Raw genomic sequence first — 17,737 nt, 5'->3', positions numbered from 1 at the left:
TTTTTAATTCAATATGTTTGGGGTTAGGTTCTTGGCTGTAAGCATAATCCTTGGGCCTAATTACCAATCAACCTTATACATAAATTAAATTATTAGTAGATGCTTACAGAAATGAATGTTTCCTAACATATTTGGAATGTGATACGTTTAAAGTAAAAAAGGGAATTCTGGAAAAGTTATCATCAGCATTGCACATTCGATATTATTTTGAGGTCATCGCTGCTAACCTGGTTCAACGTGTCTCCCATGCTATGCAAGCAGCAGCCTCAGCTCAGTCCAATATTTCTCAAAATATTCACCCAACAATTGCATGCTGCTGATGCTTCTTTGCGAGGACTCAAGGAAATGAACTTACTCTGGACTTCTCCTGCCGAAAGCTCAGAGAAACGTTGGCTATTGTCTCACTTGAAGTTTGTGCTGAATGTCTGCCAAGATACTGTTTTGCAGAGGGAGAAACTCCAAGCAAAGTAATTCAAAAGCTTGTTGACACCAATTGATCATGCTATTGTATTGCAGTCGCTTGGCTTCAACTCTAGCAGTGTTACTTTTTCACACAACTTCTTTGTGCCATTTATGTTTAAATGGACTTGCTTAGAAATTCAGAGATCCATTGCCTTGAAATTCTTGTGCATCTGAAAAAGTGTGCTTGATGGAGACAAGTAAACTCTTACTGTCTCCTTTCTGAGGCTATGTCTGTGGTATCAGTGGTTGGGTGTGAGGTTGGGTGTGGGTGCATAGAGGAACGACGGCTTCAGTGCAGTGCATAAAGGCACTGTATTTTGGAAGATATTTTGGATTTGGGACTGGTGATTTAGTGATATTCGAGGGATGTGGAGGTTTTAGGAAGGATCAGGATCGGTACTTTATTTACAATGTTGTTGGTGAGTGAAATCAGGATTGGGATCATAACAGGTATTTGTGATCTTGGGGAAATTTGTAGTGGGGGTGGGGGTGGGAGGGGGAGGGGGGAGATTGGCATGGAGATACTTTGGAAATCAAAATTCTACTGGAAATCTAAAATTAAAACAGAAAATATCTGAAACACTCAGCAAGTCAAGCAACATCTACTCCACAACATCACAGACTGAGTTATTGTTTTGGGTCAAATATTCCACATCCGTATTGCAAAAGGGAGAAAATAAATTAATTTTATGTTGCAGAAATGGTTGGGGGGAGTGGATAGGACAATGGTAACATCTCTGATAGGAAGGTGCCAGAATTGCTGTGGTGATAAATTGCTGATGAAACCATCTGGTTATTGGATTAATAATGTTAGTATGAAAAAATATTTTTTTTTTCATTGAAATCACTGTAACGGGTTCCGAACATAAATGCAATATTCCACTGAACGAACTCTCAATTTTGGAAATAAAATATTTACATTTTAATCATTGTAGCATTAACTGTAGACAGTTATACAGTAGACAGTTAATTATGTCCGAGCCTTCACACACACGAACACCAACATTCTCCAATCTGCGCAAAGTATCCTTGAACAATCTTATGTTCAATCTAGATAAAACACTAGTGAACCTTACCAATGCTAGTTTGCTGAATGGTGTCTGCCATTCGGCAATGTCTTGGCGATGAGAAAAGAGCGCAGCTTACTTCATGTTAATCATCCTGTCCCCAATTGTAGCAAAGCAGAATACCCAATGTTCGCAGTCAGACATATCCTGCACTATGTCTACTTTATTAATAGAATTGTTGAAGTGATTAAATGTTTTAATCACCACTTTGCTACCACATGTTCTCATTGTCATATTTTCTTACAACATAAGAGGCAGTTTGATGCATCGTGCACCAAACCCCCTCTGAACGTCATCAACCCACAGACAAGGGTGGTGGCATTATAGTCTAGTGGACTGACCTCTACTATATAGAGGCTAGATGGCAGATCATGGACACCTGCTTATACCTACCCTTGGACCATGATTCCAGTCCTAGTACACTGTATCCAGACCATCACAGATATCATCTTATCGGTAGATCTCCTGAGAGTGCCTCAACTCTGTACTACTTGTTTCAATCTGCTCCCTAAAATCCACAAACAGGACTGCACTGGTTGGCCCAATGGCTCTGCCTGCTCCTCCACTGAACTTATATTTTCATACTTCAACTCAATCTTGTGTCCAGTCCATTCCCACCAACATGCTCTCTACATTTTAACAAATTTCAATTCCACTACCTCATCCCCACTGCGGACATTCAGTCTCAAAACATCTCCATATTCCCATCAGGTAGGTTTAAGGTTCCTCCGTATCTTTCTGGATCATAGATCCAACCAGTTCTCCTCTAACACTCCTCCCCCGCCTGGTGGAACCTGTTCTCATCTTGATCAATTTTTCTTTGGTTTCCTCTTACTTTGTACAAATCAAATGTGTACCCATGGGCATTTGCTGGCCCTTTCACTGGCTATGTGGAGCAGTTCTTGCTCCAAATTACTCTGGCACCAACTACATCGATGATTGCACTGGTATTGCCTCCTGCAACCATGCAGAAGTTGTCAATTTTAGCACCTTGATTACTAACCTTCATTCTACACTTAAATTCACTTGGACTATTTCTGACACCTCTCTTCCCTTTCCGGATGTTTCTGCCTCGATGCCGGAGATAAACTATCCACTGACTACCTCGTTCCACTATCCCTTTTGCAAGGACATCACCCCTTTCTTTCTCAGTTTCTCGGTCTCCTCTACATCTGTTCTCAAAATGAGGCTCTTCAGTCCAGGCCATCTGAAAGGTTCTTTTTTCGTAAACCTGGCATTCCCTCCACTGAGGTTGATGGAGCCCTCATCCGCATCTCTCACACTTCTGCTTTTATCCCACCAACCCCACAAGTGAAAAGAGGTAGAATTCCCTTGGTCCTTATCTTTCACTCTCTGCATCCAACACATCACTCTTCATCATTTCTCCAGTTGCAACACGGCCCACCATCAATTAACATTTCTTTGTACAGAAATCATTCTATAGTTCCATCATTGCTCCTCACTCATCCCTCCCCACCCCAGACACTTTCTACCGGAGCCATGGAGATGTTAGACGTTCTTACTCCTCCCTCACATGACCTAAACAGCCTTTCCAAGTGCGGCAGAGGTTCACATGTTTATCCTGCTGTCCTATCTATTCCATATGGAGCTCCTGATGTGGCCTCCTGTACATCACCGAGACCGTGCTGAACTTGCCTGGCGCAGGTGCTCTCTATACAGCGGTTATCTAATGCTCCCAGTTGCAAGCCATTTGAAATCTCCTCCCTATTCATACACTGACCCTGTGTGGCTGTCTGGCGGAGCGGTCTAGCATTACATTGATGATATAAGGAGAGTCATAGTAGTGTGTTGACATTTAGAGAGGAATCAGAGAATTGTGATGTTGAGCAGAAAAGCAGATCACTGTGTTCTGATATTTGGTTGACAAGACGTTTGTTCATGATTCAATTGTTCTAAACAATGCTAACATTCGGATTGGTGCTCCAGCAATGTGCTGATAGTTAGTTCAGTGACCAATCGAACATTCATATTCTGATGGGTTCCTCAGGGGAGTTTGGTATTTGATTTGATATTTGCAATATTAAGTAGATATTTGGAGTATCTCAGTCATCTGATAACTAGAATGGTGATGAAGCAGTGGTTTAATATTTTTAATTTTTTAGATTTAAAGATACAGTGCAGAAACAGGCCCTTCGGCCCACCGGGTCCGCGCCGCCCAGCGATCCCCGCACACTAACACTATCCTATACCCACTAGGGACAATTTTTTAATTTTTTTTTACATTTGCCCAGCCAATTAATCTACATACCTGTACGTCTTTGGAGTGTGGGAGGAAACCGAAGATCTCAGAGAAAACCCACGCAGGTCACGGGGAGAACGTACAAACTCCGTACAGACGGCGCCCGTAGTCAGGATCGAACCTGAGTCTCCGGCGCTGCATTCGCTGTAAGGCAGCAACTCTACCGCTGCGCCACCGTGCCGCCCCTTTGGAAAGAGACTTGGCCACGTGTTAATATCTTCAGTGTTTCCAAGTAGTGTCCTTGCTAAATGTTAATGCCTGGAGCAGTCTTGAAAGAGTGTGTTGATTTCTAGATGGCAGTCCCATAATTTCCCAACTAATTTTGGGAGATCTCTGCTATGTGTTGACATTCAGACCAATGTCTCTATGAAAAATGAAACGAGCCAAGGGACCACTTCCTCATGACTGCTGAATGTAATCTGTCCTTGTTTCATTTACAGGCACACCCTGATCTATGTAATGGGTGACTTACATAAATTTGCACTACGTAAGCATTTTTTGAGCCCACTGGCACCCATTATAGTCTCTGGGTTGGAGCTCCCAAGTGGTCTCCGTGTTGGAGCTCCCCCATGGTCTCCGTGTCAGAGCTTTCATGTGGTCTCTGCCTTGGAGCTCCCACATGATCTCCGCATTGGAGCTCTCACGCGGTCTCCATGTCGAATGATAAATTTATGCCTCCGCAGTAATACTTCCGTTTCCGACTAACGTAACATCTGACCTTGTATTTGTTTTATGGCTTCCTTCATTTTTATTAATGTGTCATTTTTGGGTTGGCAATTATTTGCCAACCCAAAATTATTTTATTTTAATTAAATTATTTAATTAAATTATTTAATTTGTCAGTAATTAAACATTTTTGAATCCATGACACAGATGTGTTTTGATGTCAATCACTCTTAAATGTAAAAAATAGCTTTCTATTCAAATGCTTATGTTTCTCTCCTTTTAATAAGCCACAATCCTGCCATTTTCTTGATGTTGTTAGCTCTAGTTATATACATAGCCCTAGGCTGTTTTCAGAGATAATCATTTGGTGAAAATAAATTTCATGGTTTCTTCAAAGCACTTGATAATTTTTCTTCAGCTGCCTACTTTTCAGTTACAATAAAAATGAAAATGAAAGAAGAAAGCGGATAGTCACAGATCAATGCATTGCCAATGTACTACTGGGATCTTTATTTCAATCCAGCCCAGGCTAATGGACTGGCTGTTTTGTCCACTAATGGAACATTCTCGATGGCTCTGAAGTAATTTCAATGCAGTTTTCTCTGAGCACAAGGTTGGTTATAGATGAAATTATTTCACAATTTGGATACTTGTTCACTTTTGAATTTTACTTAAGTAAAACACAAGCAAAAAAAATGACGTGGCATCCTTCTTGCCCAGCATCTGAGTTTTCTGGACAGCCTCATCAACGTAATAACATAAAGGGGACAGTGTAAGAAAATGTGTTGAATCTGTGATGCATGACTAACCTGTTTTGAGTGTTATAGGGAGTACACGTAATTAACTCTCCCACATTATTATCACAATTTCAGCATTCAGTCAGATTATTTATTGCTTTGATGCATAACCACAAACACGTTTAGAGGCACAGATATTCCTTTTTACTGGAACAATTCTAATAATGTTTTCTGCATCTAAAGTGTGGCCATGACAATAAAATAAAAGCCTCCATCTGAGGGCTAACTAATACTTTATAAAGATAAATAAAGCTTATCATCAAGGTAACACTTGACTTAGGATAGCATCAAAATACTCAGGTGAAGCTGAAGTGAATGAGCATCTGACTACCCACTACGAGCTGTAGTATTGTATGCCTCAAGATATAGTGTCAGGGGATCCTCAGACAGTCCCAGACTCAACTATCCTTCAAACTTCATTATAAACCCAACTTCCATCATAAGATCATAAATGAGATGATTGTAATGTTGGCACAATGTTCAGCAAAGAGGCAGCCTGTGCCTTAGAAGATGTGGGTGTGGGATGATAAATGGTTGTAATATTTGCACCACACATTTGCAAAGCAAAGGCTATATCCAGCAAGAAATTTCCAGACACGCTCATCACCAGCTTTAGACTTTACTTTAGACTTTAGAGGTACAGTGTGCAAACAGGAACTTCGGCCCACCAGCGATCACATTAGCACAATCCTACACACTAGGGACAATTTACAATTCACAGAAGCCAATTAATCTACAAACCTGTATGTCTTTGGAGTATGGGAGGAAACCGGAGCATCTGGAGAAAACCCATGCAGTCACAGGGAGAACATCCAAACTCCGTACAAACAACACCCATAGTCAGGATCAAATCCGGGTCTCTGGCGCTGTAAGGCAGCAACTCTACCATTGCGGCGATGTGCCGCCTACAGGGTTCGCAAGAGTAATTATGGATAGGCAATCAAAGTTGCTTTATAACGTGTAGATATACAGTGGGTGTCACATTCCAGCTAGCTTTTAACTAAAGTAGTAACCTGTCATGATTTTCAACTCACTTGATCCAGTGAACACTAATCTATAACAAGCCACCACAAGCTCTTTTCAATCAGATGATTGAGGAAGAAGTATTACCTAACCCTCCTACTTGCTAACAATCCTGCATTCAATGTCAATCTTCTCATCCTCCAAACTACCACATCAGGAGCATTCTTTCATCATGGGAGCCATTGGAAAGTGAAAGGGAGGATGCCTGCAAGAGAGGATGAAGTTAAAATCTTAGATGTTGATGAAGGGATAGTTGCTTTTTAGTGAAGAGCTTGGGGACCCAGGTATTACAGGTCTAAAATGAGGAAGAAATTTTGTTCTGAAAGACCAAATATATACACAAACAACAGAGATATCGCTACGACAGATTGCTTCTGAAATGCAATTATGGTTGTTAAATCGGAAAAGATGCAACAATGTACAGATAACAAAATGCAATAAGTAATATGACTAAATGAGAAAAAATGAAAGCTTCTTGGCTTGAAATGATAACTCTGTTTTCTCTCTCCATAGAATCTGCTTGACCTGTCATTTCTAACATTTTATGTTTGTATCGGGCAGCATGATGGCATAGCGGTAACATTGCTGCCTTACAGTGCCAAGACTTGGGTTCAATCCGGACTATGGGTGCAGTCTGTACTGATTTTGTACGTTCTCCCCGTGACCACTTGGGTTTTCCCTGGGTGCTCCGGTTTCCTCCCACACTCGAACGATGTACAGGTTTGTAGGTTAAATGGCTTTGGTAAAAATTGTAAATTGTTCCTCGTGTGTAGAATAGTGCTAGTGTATCGCTGCGGAATAGCTGGTTGGCGCAGACTCAGTGGGCCGAAGGGCTTGTTTCTGCCCTGTATCTCTAAACTAAACAAAAAATATCTGATTCTGAACACTTGCAGCTTTAGGATTTTGAACGATTAAATAATATGTTTATTATCAGTTTCTATGACATTACCATATCAATAATTATATTGTCCTTTTATGCAACACTAACGTATGATACAGCTTGTACTGCTTGCATGCACCTTGTAACGTAAGTGTAAGTATAAGGGTGGTATTCTCTCAGCTGATTTGAATTAGGGCAATACTCTGCAAGTACTGTAATACTTCTCCCCACGTTAATGCAGTAAAACTCTTACATAAAAAAGGCTTCACTGGTTAGGGGGTTTGTGGAGGAGTCTGGGTAGCAAGGATAAGATTCAGCTCATCAGTTCATAGTGGTATAGTAACAAGCTATAATGATTGACTGTGACAAGTACCTGAAGGAAGAATTGTAAAAACCTCTTTTGGAATATAAATCTTGTCTTCTGAATTTCTGGCCCAATCTTTCATTCCTCTCCTTCCTTTCATTGGGAAACTGATATCACTTGATACAGCAGATACAGGTTCTCGCTGAATGCAAGTTACTGCAATAAAAGGTAAAATTAAACAATTGCAGCAAGTGAAACTTGTTTTTTAACATCAAAAGCAAAATTTGACACAACATAAGTTTAAATCTATGAATGAATGAACATCTTTGTAGCCTTTATTGGTGGCCGCATATGCAGATCAGGAAGAGCAACATTAAATTCTGTTTTTTGGTCTCAAGTGGATTGTGGTTGTGATGCTATTATCTATGACAATATTCCTGAAATTGACAAAACTAATCGTCTTTAAAATAGTGAATTCTGCTAGTGAATGTGTCAAATTAAAGTATTGTGATGATCAGATGGCTTGCCACTGACTATTCTAGAGATTTGCACAGGGAAACACTGATCGAACAGGCATGGAATGACTCAAGTGCACTAGAAACCGAGTGTTGGGGTATGTGAGCAAAATGAGCAGTCCAGTCAGGATCTAGGAGAGTGATATAGCTAAAACATTGACACCAAGAGCATCTCTTATATTTTCCCAGAATACCCGAGTAATCTGAAAGATATATCATACGTCCACTTTTATTTTAATGTCCCACAAAAAATGATTCCTTATTGCTTCAAAACTTACCTAGATTATCTGTCACTATGAGGGCACTCTGAAACACCTTGAGCCCATGACCCACGATATGGATGAAATCTTCAACAACCCGCATTAAGTGGACAGAGCCAGGTGCAACCTATGTGAAGGGATCATAGTTATTACGTTCTCAGACTCTCATATTGAATAAAGGATTTGTTTAACTTAAAGTACCATCTATTATTACTTATTATTTGTTGGAAACAGAACTTCACAGAATTGCAAACACATAACAACACATGAAACAGAAGAGTCAGGATGAGACAGTTTGGCCCTAAATGCCGAATCTGACATTCAATGAGATCATGAGACAGCTTGTACTTCAGTACCACTTTGGCTCTAACCTATTCTCTCTCAGATGCCCGTCATCTACTCTTCGATTTTTCTAGTGTGATTTTTCTCTTTTTTCTAGGTGATTTTCTCTTGCTTATTAACTGATTTTGATTACATTAATGACCAGAAATAATGAATTCTGCCTTGAGTACAAACAGGGACTGAACCTCCACAGCTCTCTGTGGAGAGAATTCCAAAGATCCTTTACTCAGAGAGTGAAGAAATTTCCTCTCATCTCTGACTTGAATATCCAGCCTTATTTCGTAATATGCTACTGGTTCTACACTCAACCAGGGGAAACATCCAACTCGACATTTTCACGCCCCATAGGAATTTTGTAATTTAATTGAGACCACCAATCAATCTTCTAAACTCAGGAAATCATAAATCGAATTTGCTAAATCTTTCCTCATATGACAAATCTTCCAAAGCACGAGTTAGTTTGGTTAACCCTGACGGCATTCTGTGTATAACAACCACATACTGTTTTAGATAAGGATATTAAATATGCATGCGACGTGGGCAAAATAAAATGGAATTAGTGCATACGAATACTTGATGTTATCAGAGACTCATGGGTGAAGGGCCTGTGTCCATGCTGTATTACCTGTGAATCTATGACAACATTTTAGTTGTGTCTCACCAGGCTTCCACACAATTGGAGGAATACATCAAATTCCTTCACAGGAAAGGGTAACATACCATGCGTCTTTCTGTCTGCTTGCTGCTCCTTCATGTTACTAATGAGGGATTCATGTACACGAACATCCAGGTTACACTGACCCCCCCAAAGATTCTCACACGCTGACAGATTCATAGAATCGTACACCACAAAAACAACCCCTCCTCTCAGACCTTGTTCATGCAACCGTGATGCCCCTCAACATCCCATTTGCCTACATTGGACCCACATACTTCTTCGCTGATGTTGTCGTCATTCTCTGTCGCTGTTGCCATTTTAGTACCTGTTCAAGTTATTTTTTAAACTTTGTAACTGCATTTGCCTCTATCATTTCCTCTGGTAGTATATTCCAGATAATCACCATGGTAGTGTGGAAAAACTACCACTCAGATCTTCTTTAAATTTATCTTGTCACCTTAAACCTGTGCCCTCTATTTTTAGATCCCCCCTGCCCTATCCTATCTATGCCCCTCACAATTTTATAAACCTCTAGCCCCAGCCTCTTACATTCTAATGCAATAAACTCAGCCGATCCAATCCATCATCATAAGTATAGCTCTGCATTCTAGGCAAAACCCTAGTGAACCTCCGCACACTCTCCATTGCTACCACACCCTTCCTGTAGTGTAGTGACCTCAACTGTACACAATACACCAAGTGCAGTCTAATTAATGCTTTGTCTAACTGCAACTTAACGTGCCAACTCTTTTATTCAATGCCTTGGTCAATGAATGTAAGCATACCAAATGTCATCTTTACTACCCTAATGAAAGTGTCCCCACATTCAGGAAGCTATGGACTTGCACCCTAAGGTCCCTCTGTACATTAACACTCTGAAGGATTGTACCTCTTTATGTCCAACCAGAATTTAACATCCCACAGTGTATTACCACAATCTTGCCTGGATTGCATCTGCTACTGCTTTGCCCATGTTTCCAGCTGATCTAATACTGCTGTATCCATAGACAATCGTCATCACCATCTACAACTCCATTAATCTCCGTGTCATCTGCAACCTTACTAAACAAATCACCTATATTTTTATCCATGTCATTTATACATATATTACAAACAACAAAAGTCCTTGCCAAACATCACTTTAACCTATCTCTATCCTCCTGAAGCCTCCTGCATCCTCCTCACAACTTAGCTTCACAGCATTCCCAACATAAGTATATTACATTCTCATCCATATGAGCAGCTGGACCCCAGTATTCACCCATGCAATATAGGCAAAATGAATCTTCCACAAATCTTTAATTCATGACAGATTAATGCCCCAATACCATACACTTTAATTTTGTTCAATGATCTCTTCTATGGCAGCTTACGAAAGGCCAGCTGTAACTTCAAAAAACAGATTTGTTGCGCCTGATTTCCATTTCATAAATTGTAAAAAGTGAGGTCAAATGTATGGGGAAAATATATAATCACTGGCAAGACCCTTAACAGCATTGCTGCACAGAGGAATTTTGGGGTCCAAGTCCATAACTTCCTGAAAGTGGAAACACAAGTAGAAAGAGTGGTAAAGAAGGCTTGTGATATGCTTGGTTTCATAGGTCGGGGCATTGAGCATAAGACTCAGGAAGTCATGATGCAGCTTTATGGGAGTTTGGTTAGGACGCATTTGGAGTATTGTGTGCAGTTCAGATCAACCTTTTAGAGGCAGGATGTGGAAGCTGTGGAAAAAGTGCAGAGGAAGTTACCAGAATATTAGTAAATCATTCATCTATCCGATTTTTGCTTGTGAAATTGGCTGAATGGCAGGGGACAAAAAGTTGGGACAACAATTGGCAGAATGTGACTTGTGATGTTCCAAAAGGACCTGTGTTGAGACTGCAACTATTTTCTGATTTATGATTGAAATAGATGATGATGGGATGATAGGATAAATGACTAAGCCGATGATGACAAAAACGTGGCACTCCTGGCAGTACGGATATCACCCTTTAATTTTGAAAGAGATATTAATATTAAGCAAATAGCCCCAGTCTAATCCTGTCAATCCCATTACTAATTAAATTGCAATTCATCAAGGGTAAATGACAAAATGTTAATCTATTCGCTTTAGGGTCATAGAATCAGAAAATTCAGAAATCATAAAGGGCGCATAAGTGCGCCCTTTGGCTCACTATGTCCATGCTAACCTTTTTTCCCCCTTCCATACCAATTCCATTTGCTTGCATTAGGTCTGTTACCCTCTCTGCCTTGCCGATTCAAGTGCCTATTTAAACTTCTGCTGCCTGGTCTTCATCAATCTCATCAAAACACTCATTCAAATTCAATGGCAGCATCTCCCCCGTACAAAGCCATGCTGACTACACTGATCAACCCTGGGCTCTCCAAATGCACATGAATCCATTCTCTTCGGATTTTCTCCCATGTTTCTTACCATTTACGTAAATTTCACCAACCTGTAGTTATCTGATTAACCCTGATGCCCTTTAACTTAATTGCCAAGGATATTTTGTGGCCCTTTTGTGCTCTCATAATCTCTTTCTTATGTTCTCTCCTACACAAGTGACTCCCTGAATCTCAGATAACTATATTTGCCATATATTCATGTTACCATATGACTTGATGACTATATTCACTTTTAATTGATTAAAATCTTCCATATCATTTTAGTTTAGCTTAGTTTAGAGATACAGCGTGGAAACAGGCCCTTCGGCACACAAAGTCCATGCCGACCAACGATCCCCGCACAGTAACACTATTCTACCCACACTAGGGACAATTTACAAATTTACAAAGCCAATTAACCTACAAACCTGTACGTCTTTGGAGTGTGGGAGGAACCCAGAGCTCCCAGGGAAAATCCACACAGGTCATGGGGAGAACGTATAAACTCCGTACAGACAAGCACCCTTAGTCGGGATTGAACTCGGGTCTCTGGCACTGTAAGACAGCAACTCTACTGTGCAACCGTTTCTACCCCAGGTTGCCTTAACTTGGTAGCTTTGTTTTCTACTCACACCTAAAAGCTGACCCCGAACTCTAACTCACTCTATTTTAAAAGACTCCTTGTCAGCTGTTGAATTACATGCACCATCTGCTGCCAATCTACTTTCACCAGGTCTTCTCTAATGCTATTTAAATCAGCCTTCCCCAATTTCAGATCTTGACTTGAGGACCAACCTTATCCCTTTCCATGGCTAGCTTGAAACTTACAAAATTATAGTCACTATTCACAAAGTATTGCCACACTGACATTTCCACCACCAACCCAGTTTTATCCCCTAAAATAATGCCAAGGACTGCCCCATCTCTAGTAGGACTCTCAACATATTGTCTCAAAAAACTCTTGGACACTCAAGCAATCCCAGTTAAATCTGAGAAAGTTATAATCCTCCACTAGTATAACCTTTTTCCTCTTATACCTTTCTATGATTTGCCTACATAACTGTTCGGCATGTCTTATATGACTCTTATCAACTTCTAGAGATGCACTGTAAAAAGTATTTTATTAGGATACATTACAGCTTGGTTTGACAAATGTTCTACCCGAGTGTGCAAAAAAAAATCCCACATAAAATACCACTAAGGCAGGGGTCCCTATATTGAGACAGACAAATCCCATGGTACTCAGACTTCCAATCACTACCACCGGTTCAAGTCGTAAACTTTGCTATCTGCACTGAACTATTCTAACCCTCAGTCTGAAGGGTCTCGAGCCAAAATGTCACCCATTCCTTCTCTCCAGAGATGCTGCCTGTCCCACTGAGTTACTCCAGCATTTTGTTCTATTTTAGAAGATTATTTGTTCTATCCTTTTCTCTCCCTTTGAACAACTGTGTCATTTGAGCAATCTTCCATCCCCAGGCATCATGTCTATATGCAAAAAGAACTGAATAAAGTTTAAGGCATTGCTACCTCCTTCCTTTGTTCTTTTAAAGTTGGGATACATTTTGTCCAACAGGTAACATAGAAAAAACAGAAATATCAAAGTGTTGCTGTCCCGATAGTATTCATCATAATTTTGTATATTTCCAAAATCCTAAAATAAAAGATCAAATTAAATACTAAATACTTACTATTTAATAAACGTCATTGGATATTCTGAGCTGCTTTTATCGATCTCCAACCTAGCTCTGACAACACGGTGCACATAAATATAGGCATCTAAATGCCATGAATGATGTTCAAGAGTAAATGCTTGGAAAAAGTTTATTTACCTGTAATGCATCGTTCCATTTTGCTCTATTTTCTACTTCAAGCATGTAGCTGACAATCTGAAAGAACTTCTAAGTAAATTAAAAAAGAAGAGAAATTATGTAATTCTTTTATTTCTCCCCATCTATATTTGCAAATTGTAATAAAAAGGAATTACAGATGCTGATTTATACCAAAGATATACACAAAGTTCTGGAGTAACTCAGCGGGTCAGGGAGCATCTCTGGAGAATATGGTTAGGTGATGTTTCGGATTTGGACCCTTCTTATGAACTTCTTAAGAAGGGTCCCAACCCAAAACATCTTCTACAAATATTTTCCACAGATGCTGCCTGAACTGCTAAGTTACTCCAGTACTTTGTGTCTTTCATTATTTGCTTACTTAATAATATAAATTAATCACAGTGCTTTTGGAAATGTAATTTGAAAGAAAACATCTGCAAGTTTTTAGGCCATGAAGATTTGCCATTAGTCGATATTTAGTCTCCAGAGTGATATCAGGCAGTGAGATACATGGTGACGGATACACTGTGCAATGCAATCAATTTCATAAACTGAACGAGGTTCAGTTTTAGAAGATTTAGAAGAGTGGCATCAATCATAAGAGCATTTGCTTAGTGAGAATGGAGTGAAGGGAAATTTAAAACTATGCCAAGTCTTTTTCTTGGTTTCAGGATGCTCTAAAACATACTGGTGACATTTCATCTTTCCCAGTTTCAACACAGCTGAGATCTTAAAGAATGATAGAGGATGAAATATCCTATCTTTCTATTAGAGAGGATAAGGCTTCTACAATTCAATGTCTTTAAACTTAAATAAGAGCCAGGCTGGTGAATGCAGACAAATTCCTGATTGGGACTGAAGATTTAGTCCGGAGTAACTTCGAATTAAGCAATGGAATGTCAGATAATAAAAATGACATAGGGATATTGCAGAGGTATACCTGGGTGTTAATGATCAGTGAATATAAGAAACAAAACTATTGGAAAAACGACAAAGGTTACAATTCCGACACAAAATGAGAACTGTGCCATCACTCACATTTACAATACATTCAGAGCCTCATAGTTGTTGCTGGCTCTGGCCCATCCTACCAGACATAACAACTGCTCATTAATGATTAGTGACTGTGCTTGCTTTGTACATAATTGACATAATGCCACAACTGTACAAGTTTAATGCAACATCACATCTCTCAACTATGCCTTGTCACAGCAAAGAATGCCATGAGAACACCATCAACTGAAAATGCCCATTTAAATTATGCGCCATCCTAACTTGGACTTTGTGTACCATGCCTCTATTGTTGCTGGGTAAGATTCTAATATTACAGTAATACAATTGCTTTATCAACACAAGGCTGCAGCAGTTCAAAGAGCTCTGCAAGCACAACCTCAGATAATAAGCAATAAAGTTGGCTACAACATCATGACATGTGCAATTGGTGCCTATCTGATCATTGTATGTCAGCACAATGGGATACAAAACAAAATGCATCATTTAAGTACGATCCTTACTTGTACATCTTCAGAAGCTGGAATGTAGCTGGCTCTTTTAAATGTATCTGTTACATTTCGTAATATGTCTGCAGAGAACAAGAGATCTCCACTGTAGAAATTCTTTGTCTCCATTAACCCCAGCATAGTCCTTATGACCTCTGACATGCCCTTTCCTGCCAGAGTACGTTGTCCTTTAGCCAGGTGTTCTCGAATCTAAATAAAAATATACAAATAAATATTTAGCAGTTTGTTGCTTAGGACAGGTGAATAATGTACATAATACTGTAAAACTTGAGTCTCCATTTTCTGGATAGAGAGTGATACATTCAAATAGCCTGGAAATAAGACACACAGCCCACTAAGTCCATGCTGCAACTGGGGACACAACCATAATTAATCCCATATTCCAGCACTTGAACAATTACTAATGTTTAGTTGGCAATTGGTTATACACAGTGATCACCCATCTACTGATTATTTAAAATCATGAGAGGTATAGATAGGGTAAACAGCCAGAATCTTTTTCCCAGGATGGAAAAAGCAAATACTAGAGGGCATGGCATTAAAGTGAGAGGGATAAAGTTTAAAGGAGATGTACGGGACAAGTTTTTTACACAAAGGGTGGTGAGTACCTGGAAGGTGTTTCTGGGGATGAAGCAGGTACATTAACGCTATTTAAAAGATATTTAGATAGACATATTGAAGTGTAGCGAATGGAGGGATATGGGTAATTTGTAGGTAAATCATGGTCGATGTAGATATTGTGACCCGAAAGGCCTGTCTCTGTGCTGTACTATGTATACCCTTACAATATACGTATATATTTTTAGAAATTCAATGCAACAATATTAATGATACAAGTGGTTTAACTATGGTATATATGGATTCTATAGACTTAACAACAGCTTATCATACTCTTCAAATGGTTCACCATGTCTTATGACCTTTGTAGTACAGTAAACCCTTGTTATAACGTACCATGTTGGAGGGGGGGAATGATGTCCATTATTGCCAATTGTCCACTATAACTAAGGGATTACCGAGTAATAGAGTATCATCGTATTAGAGTATCATCGTATAAGTAGGAGAAATAAAGAACTGCAAATGCTAGTTAATACACAAAATGACACAAAGTGCTGGAGTAACACAGCCGGTCAGGCAGCATCTCTGGAGAACATGGTTTGGTGACCTTTCTGTCCTGGGCCTCCTCCATTGTCAAAGTGAGGCCCAGTGCAAATTGGAGAAACAGCACCTGATACTTCGCTTGGGTAGCTTACACCCGGTAGCTTACAGGGGTTATAGTAACAGCAGTCTACATCCCACCGAATGCTAACGCTAGCACAGCTTTAGGCTACCTGCTCGGTGCAATAAACTCACAACAGAGCACATATCCAGAAGCAGCCCACATCATAGCCGGGGACTTCAACCATGCAGACCTAAAGTCAGTTCTCCCGAAACTTGAACAACACATAAGATGTGCTACCAGGGGGAAAAACACACTAGACAAGGTTTACTCAAATATTAAGAAGGGTTTCAGGTCAGCACCACTACCACACCTGGGGCAGTCAGATCACCTGTCCATATTCCTAACTCCAGCATACACCCCACTCAGGAGGAAAGCTCCAGTCACCATAAAGACTGTTAAGACATGGCCTGAAGGAGCTTCCTCGCAGCTGCAGGATTGCTTCGAAAGGACCAACTGGGATATTTTTGAGGATCAGGACTTGGAGGAGTACACATCAACTGTACTTTGCTACATCCAAAACTGTGTTGACAATGTCACCGTCGACAAACGCATCCGGTTGTACCCCAATCAAAAACCGTGGATGACAAAGGAAGTCAGGTCTCTCCTCAAGGACCGTAACACCGCCTTCAGGTCTAGTGATAGAGCTCTATACAGTGCTGCTAGAACCAACCTGAAGAGAGGCATCAAGGATGCCAAAGCGTCCTACAAGAGGAAGATTGAGGACCACTTTTCCAACAATGACCCACGGCGGGTATGGCAAGGCATCCAGCACATCACCAACTACAAGACCAGCAACCGCACGACTGCCGACGGCGACGCCTCGCTGGCTGAGGAACTTAACTGTTTCTTTGCTCGTTTCGAGGTGAAAGCTACAGTGGCAGACATTACACCCTCTCCAGCACCTGACAGCAACACCTTCACTGTGCAGGAGTATGATGTTAAGCGCGTGCTCAGAGCAGTGAATCCCAGGAAAGCTGCAGGCCCCGATGGTGTGACGGGCAGAGTGCTGAGGGAATGTGCAGACCAATTATCTGAGGTCTTCACAAAAATCTTCAACCTGTCCCTTTTAAAATCCACCATCCCTCCCTGCCTGAAGTCCGCCATAATCATCCCACTACCGAAAAAGTCTGTCATCAGCGGTCTTAACGACTACCGTCCGGTAGCACTCACACCGGTCATCACAAAGTGCTTCGAGAGACTGGTCCTGCAGCACATCAAAGCCAGCCTCCCACCCACCTTCGACCCACACCAGTTTGCCTACAGAGCAAATAGGTCTACAGGGGATGCCATCGACACTGCTCTTCACACTGCACTGACCCACCTTGAACACCAGGGGAGCTATGTGAGGATGCTCTTCCTTGACTTCAGCTCTGCCTTTAACACGGTCATCCCGAGCAGACTGGTCACCAAACTTTCCGACCTTGGATTTTCCCAAACCATCTGCCAATGGATCAAGGACTTCCTGACCAACCGCCCCCAGACAGTCAAAATAGGCCCTCACCTCTCCTCCACCATTACACTGAGCACCGGCTCACCACAGGGCT

At 40.7% G+C, this 17,737-nt stretch overlaps 1 protein-coding gene across 1 annotated transcript in view; it reads right to left on the bottom strand.

Annotated features, from left to right (window-relative positions):
* Window positions 1-17,737, bottom strand: part of LOC144606604 (adhesion G protein-coupled receptor B2-like) — a 264,431-nt gene that overhangs the window by 29,942 nt on the left and 216,752 nt on the right. Inside the window, exons 10-13 of the mRNA XM_078422876.1 lie at window positions 14,966-15,160; window positions 13,452-13,520; window positions 8,253-8,361; window positions 7,529-7,675 (exon numbers count right to left, since the gene is read on the bottom strand). Coding sequence (XP_078279002.1) covers window positions 7,529-7,675; window positions 8,253-8,361; window positions 13,452-13,520; window positions 14,966-15,160 — 520 coding nt within the window. The remainder of the gene's footprint in view (window positions 1-7,528; window positions 7,676-8,252; window positions 8,362-13,451; window positions 13,521-14,965; window positions 15,161-17,737) is intronic.

Source organism: Rhinoraja longicauda, chromosome 27, assembly GCF_053455715.1.
Source record: "Rhinoraja longicauda isolate Sanriku21f chromosome 27, sRhiLon1.1, whole genome shotgun sequence".
NCBI lineage: Eukaryota > Metazoa > Chordata > Chondrichthyes > Rajiformes > Arhynchobatidae > Rhinoraja > Rhinoraja longicauda.
This window is presented reverse-complemented; position numbering and strand designations above follow the sequence as displayed.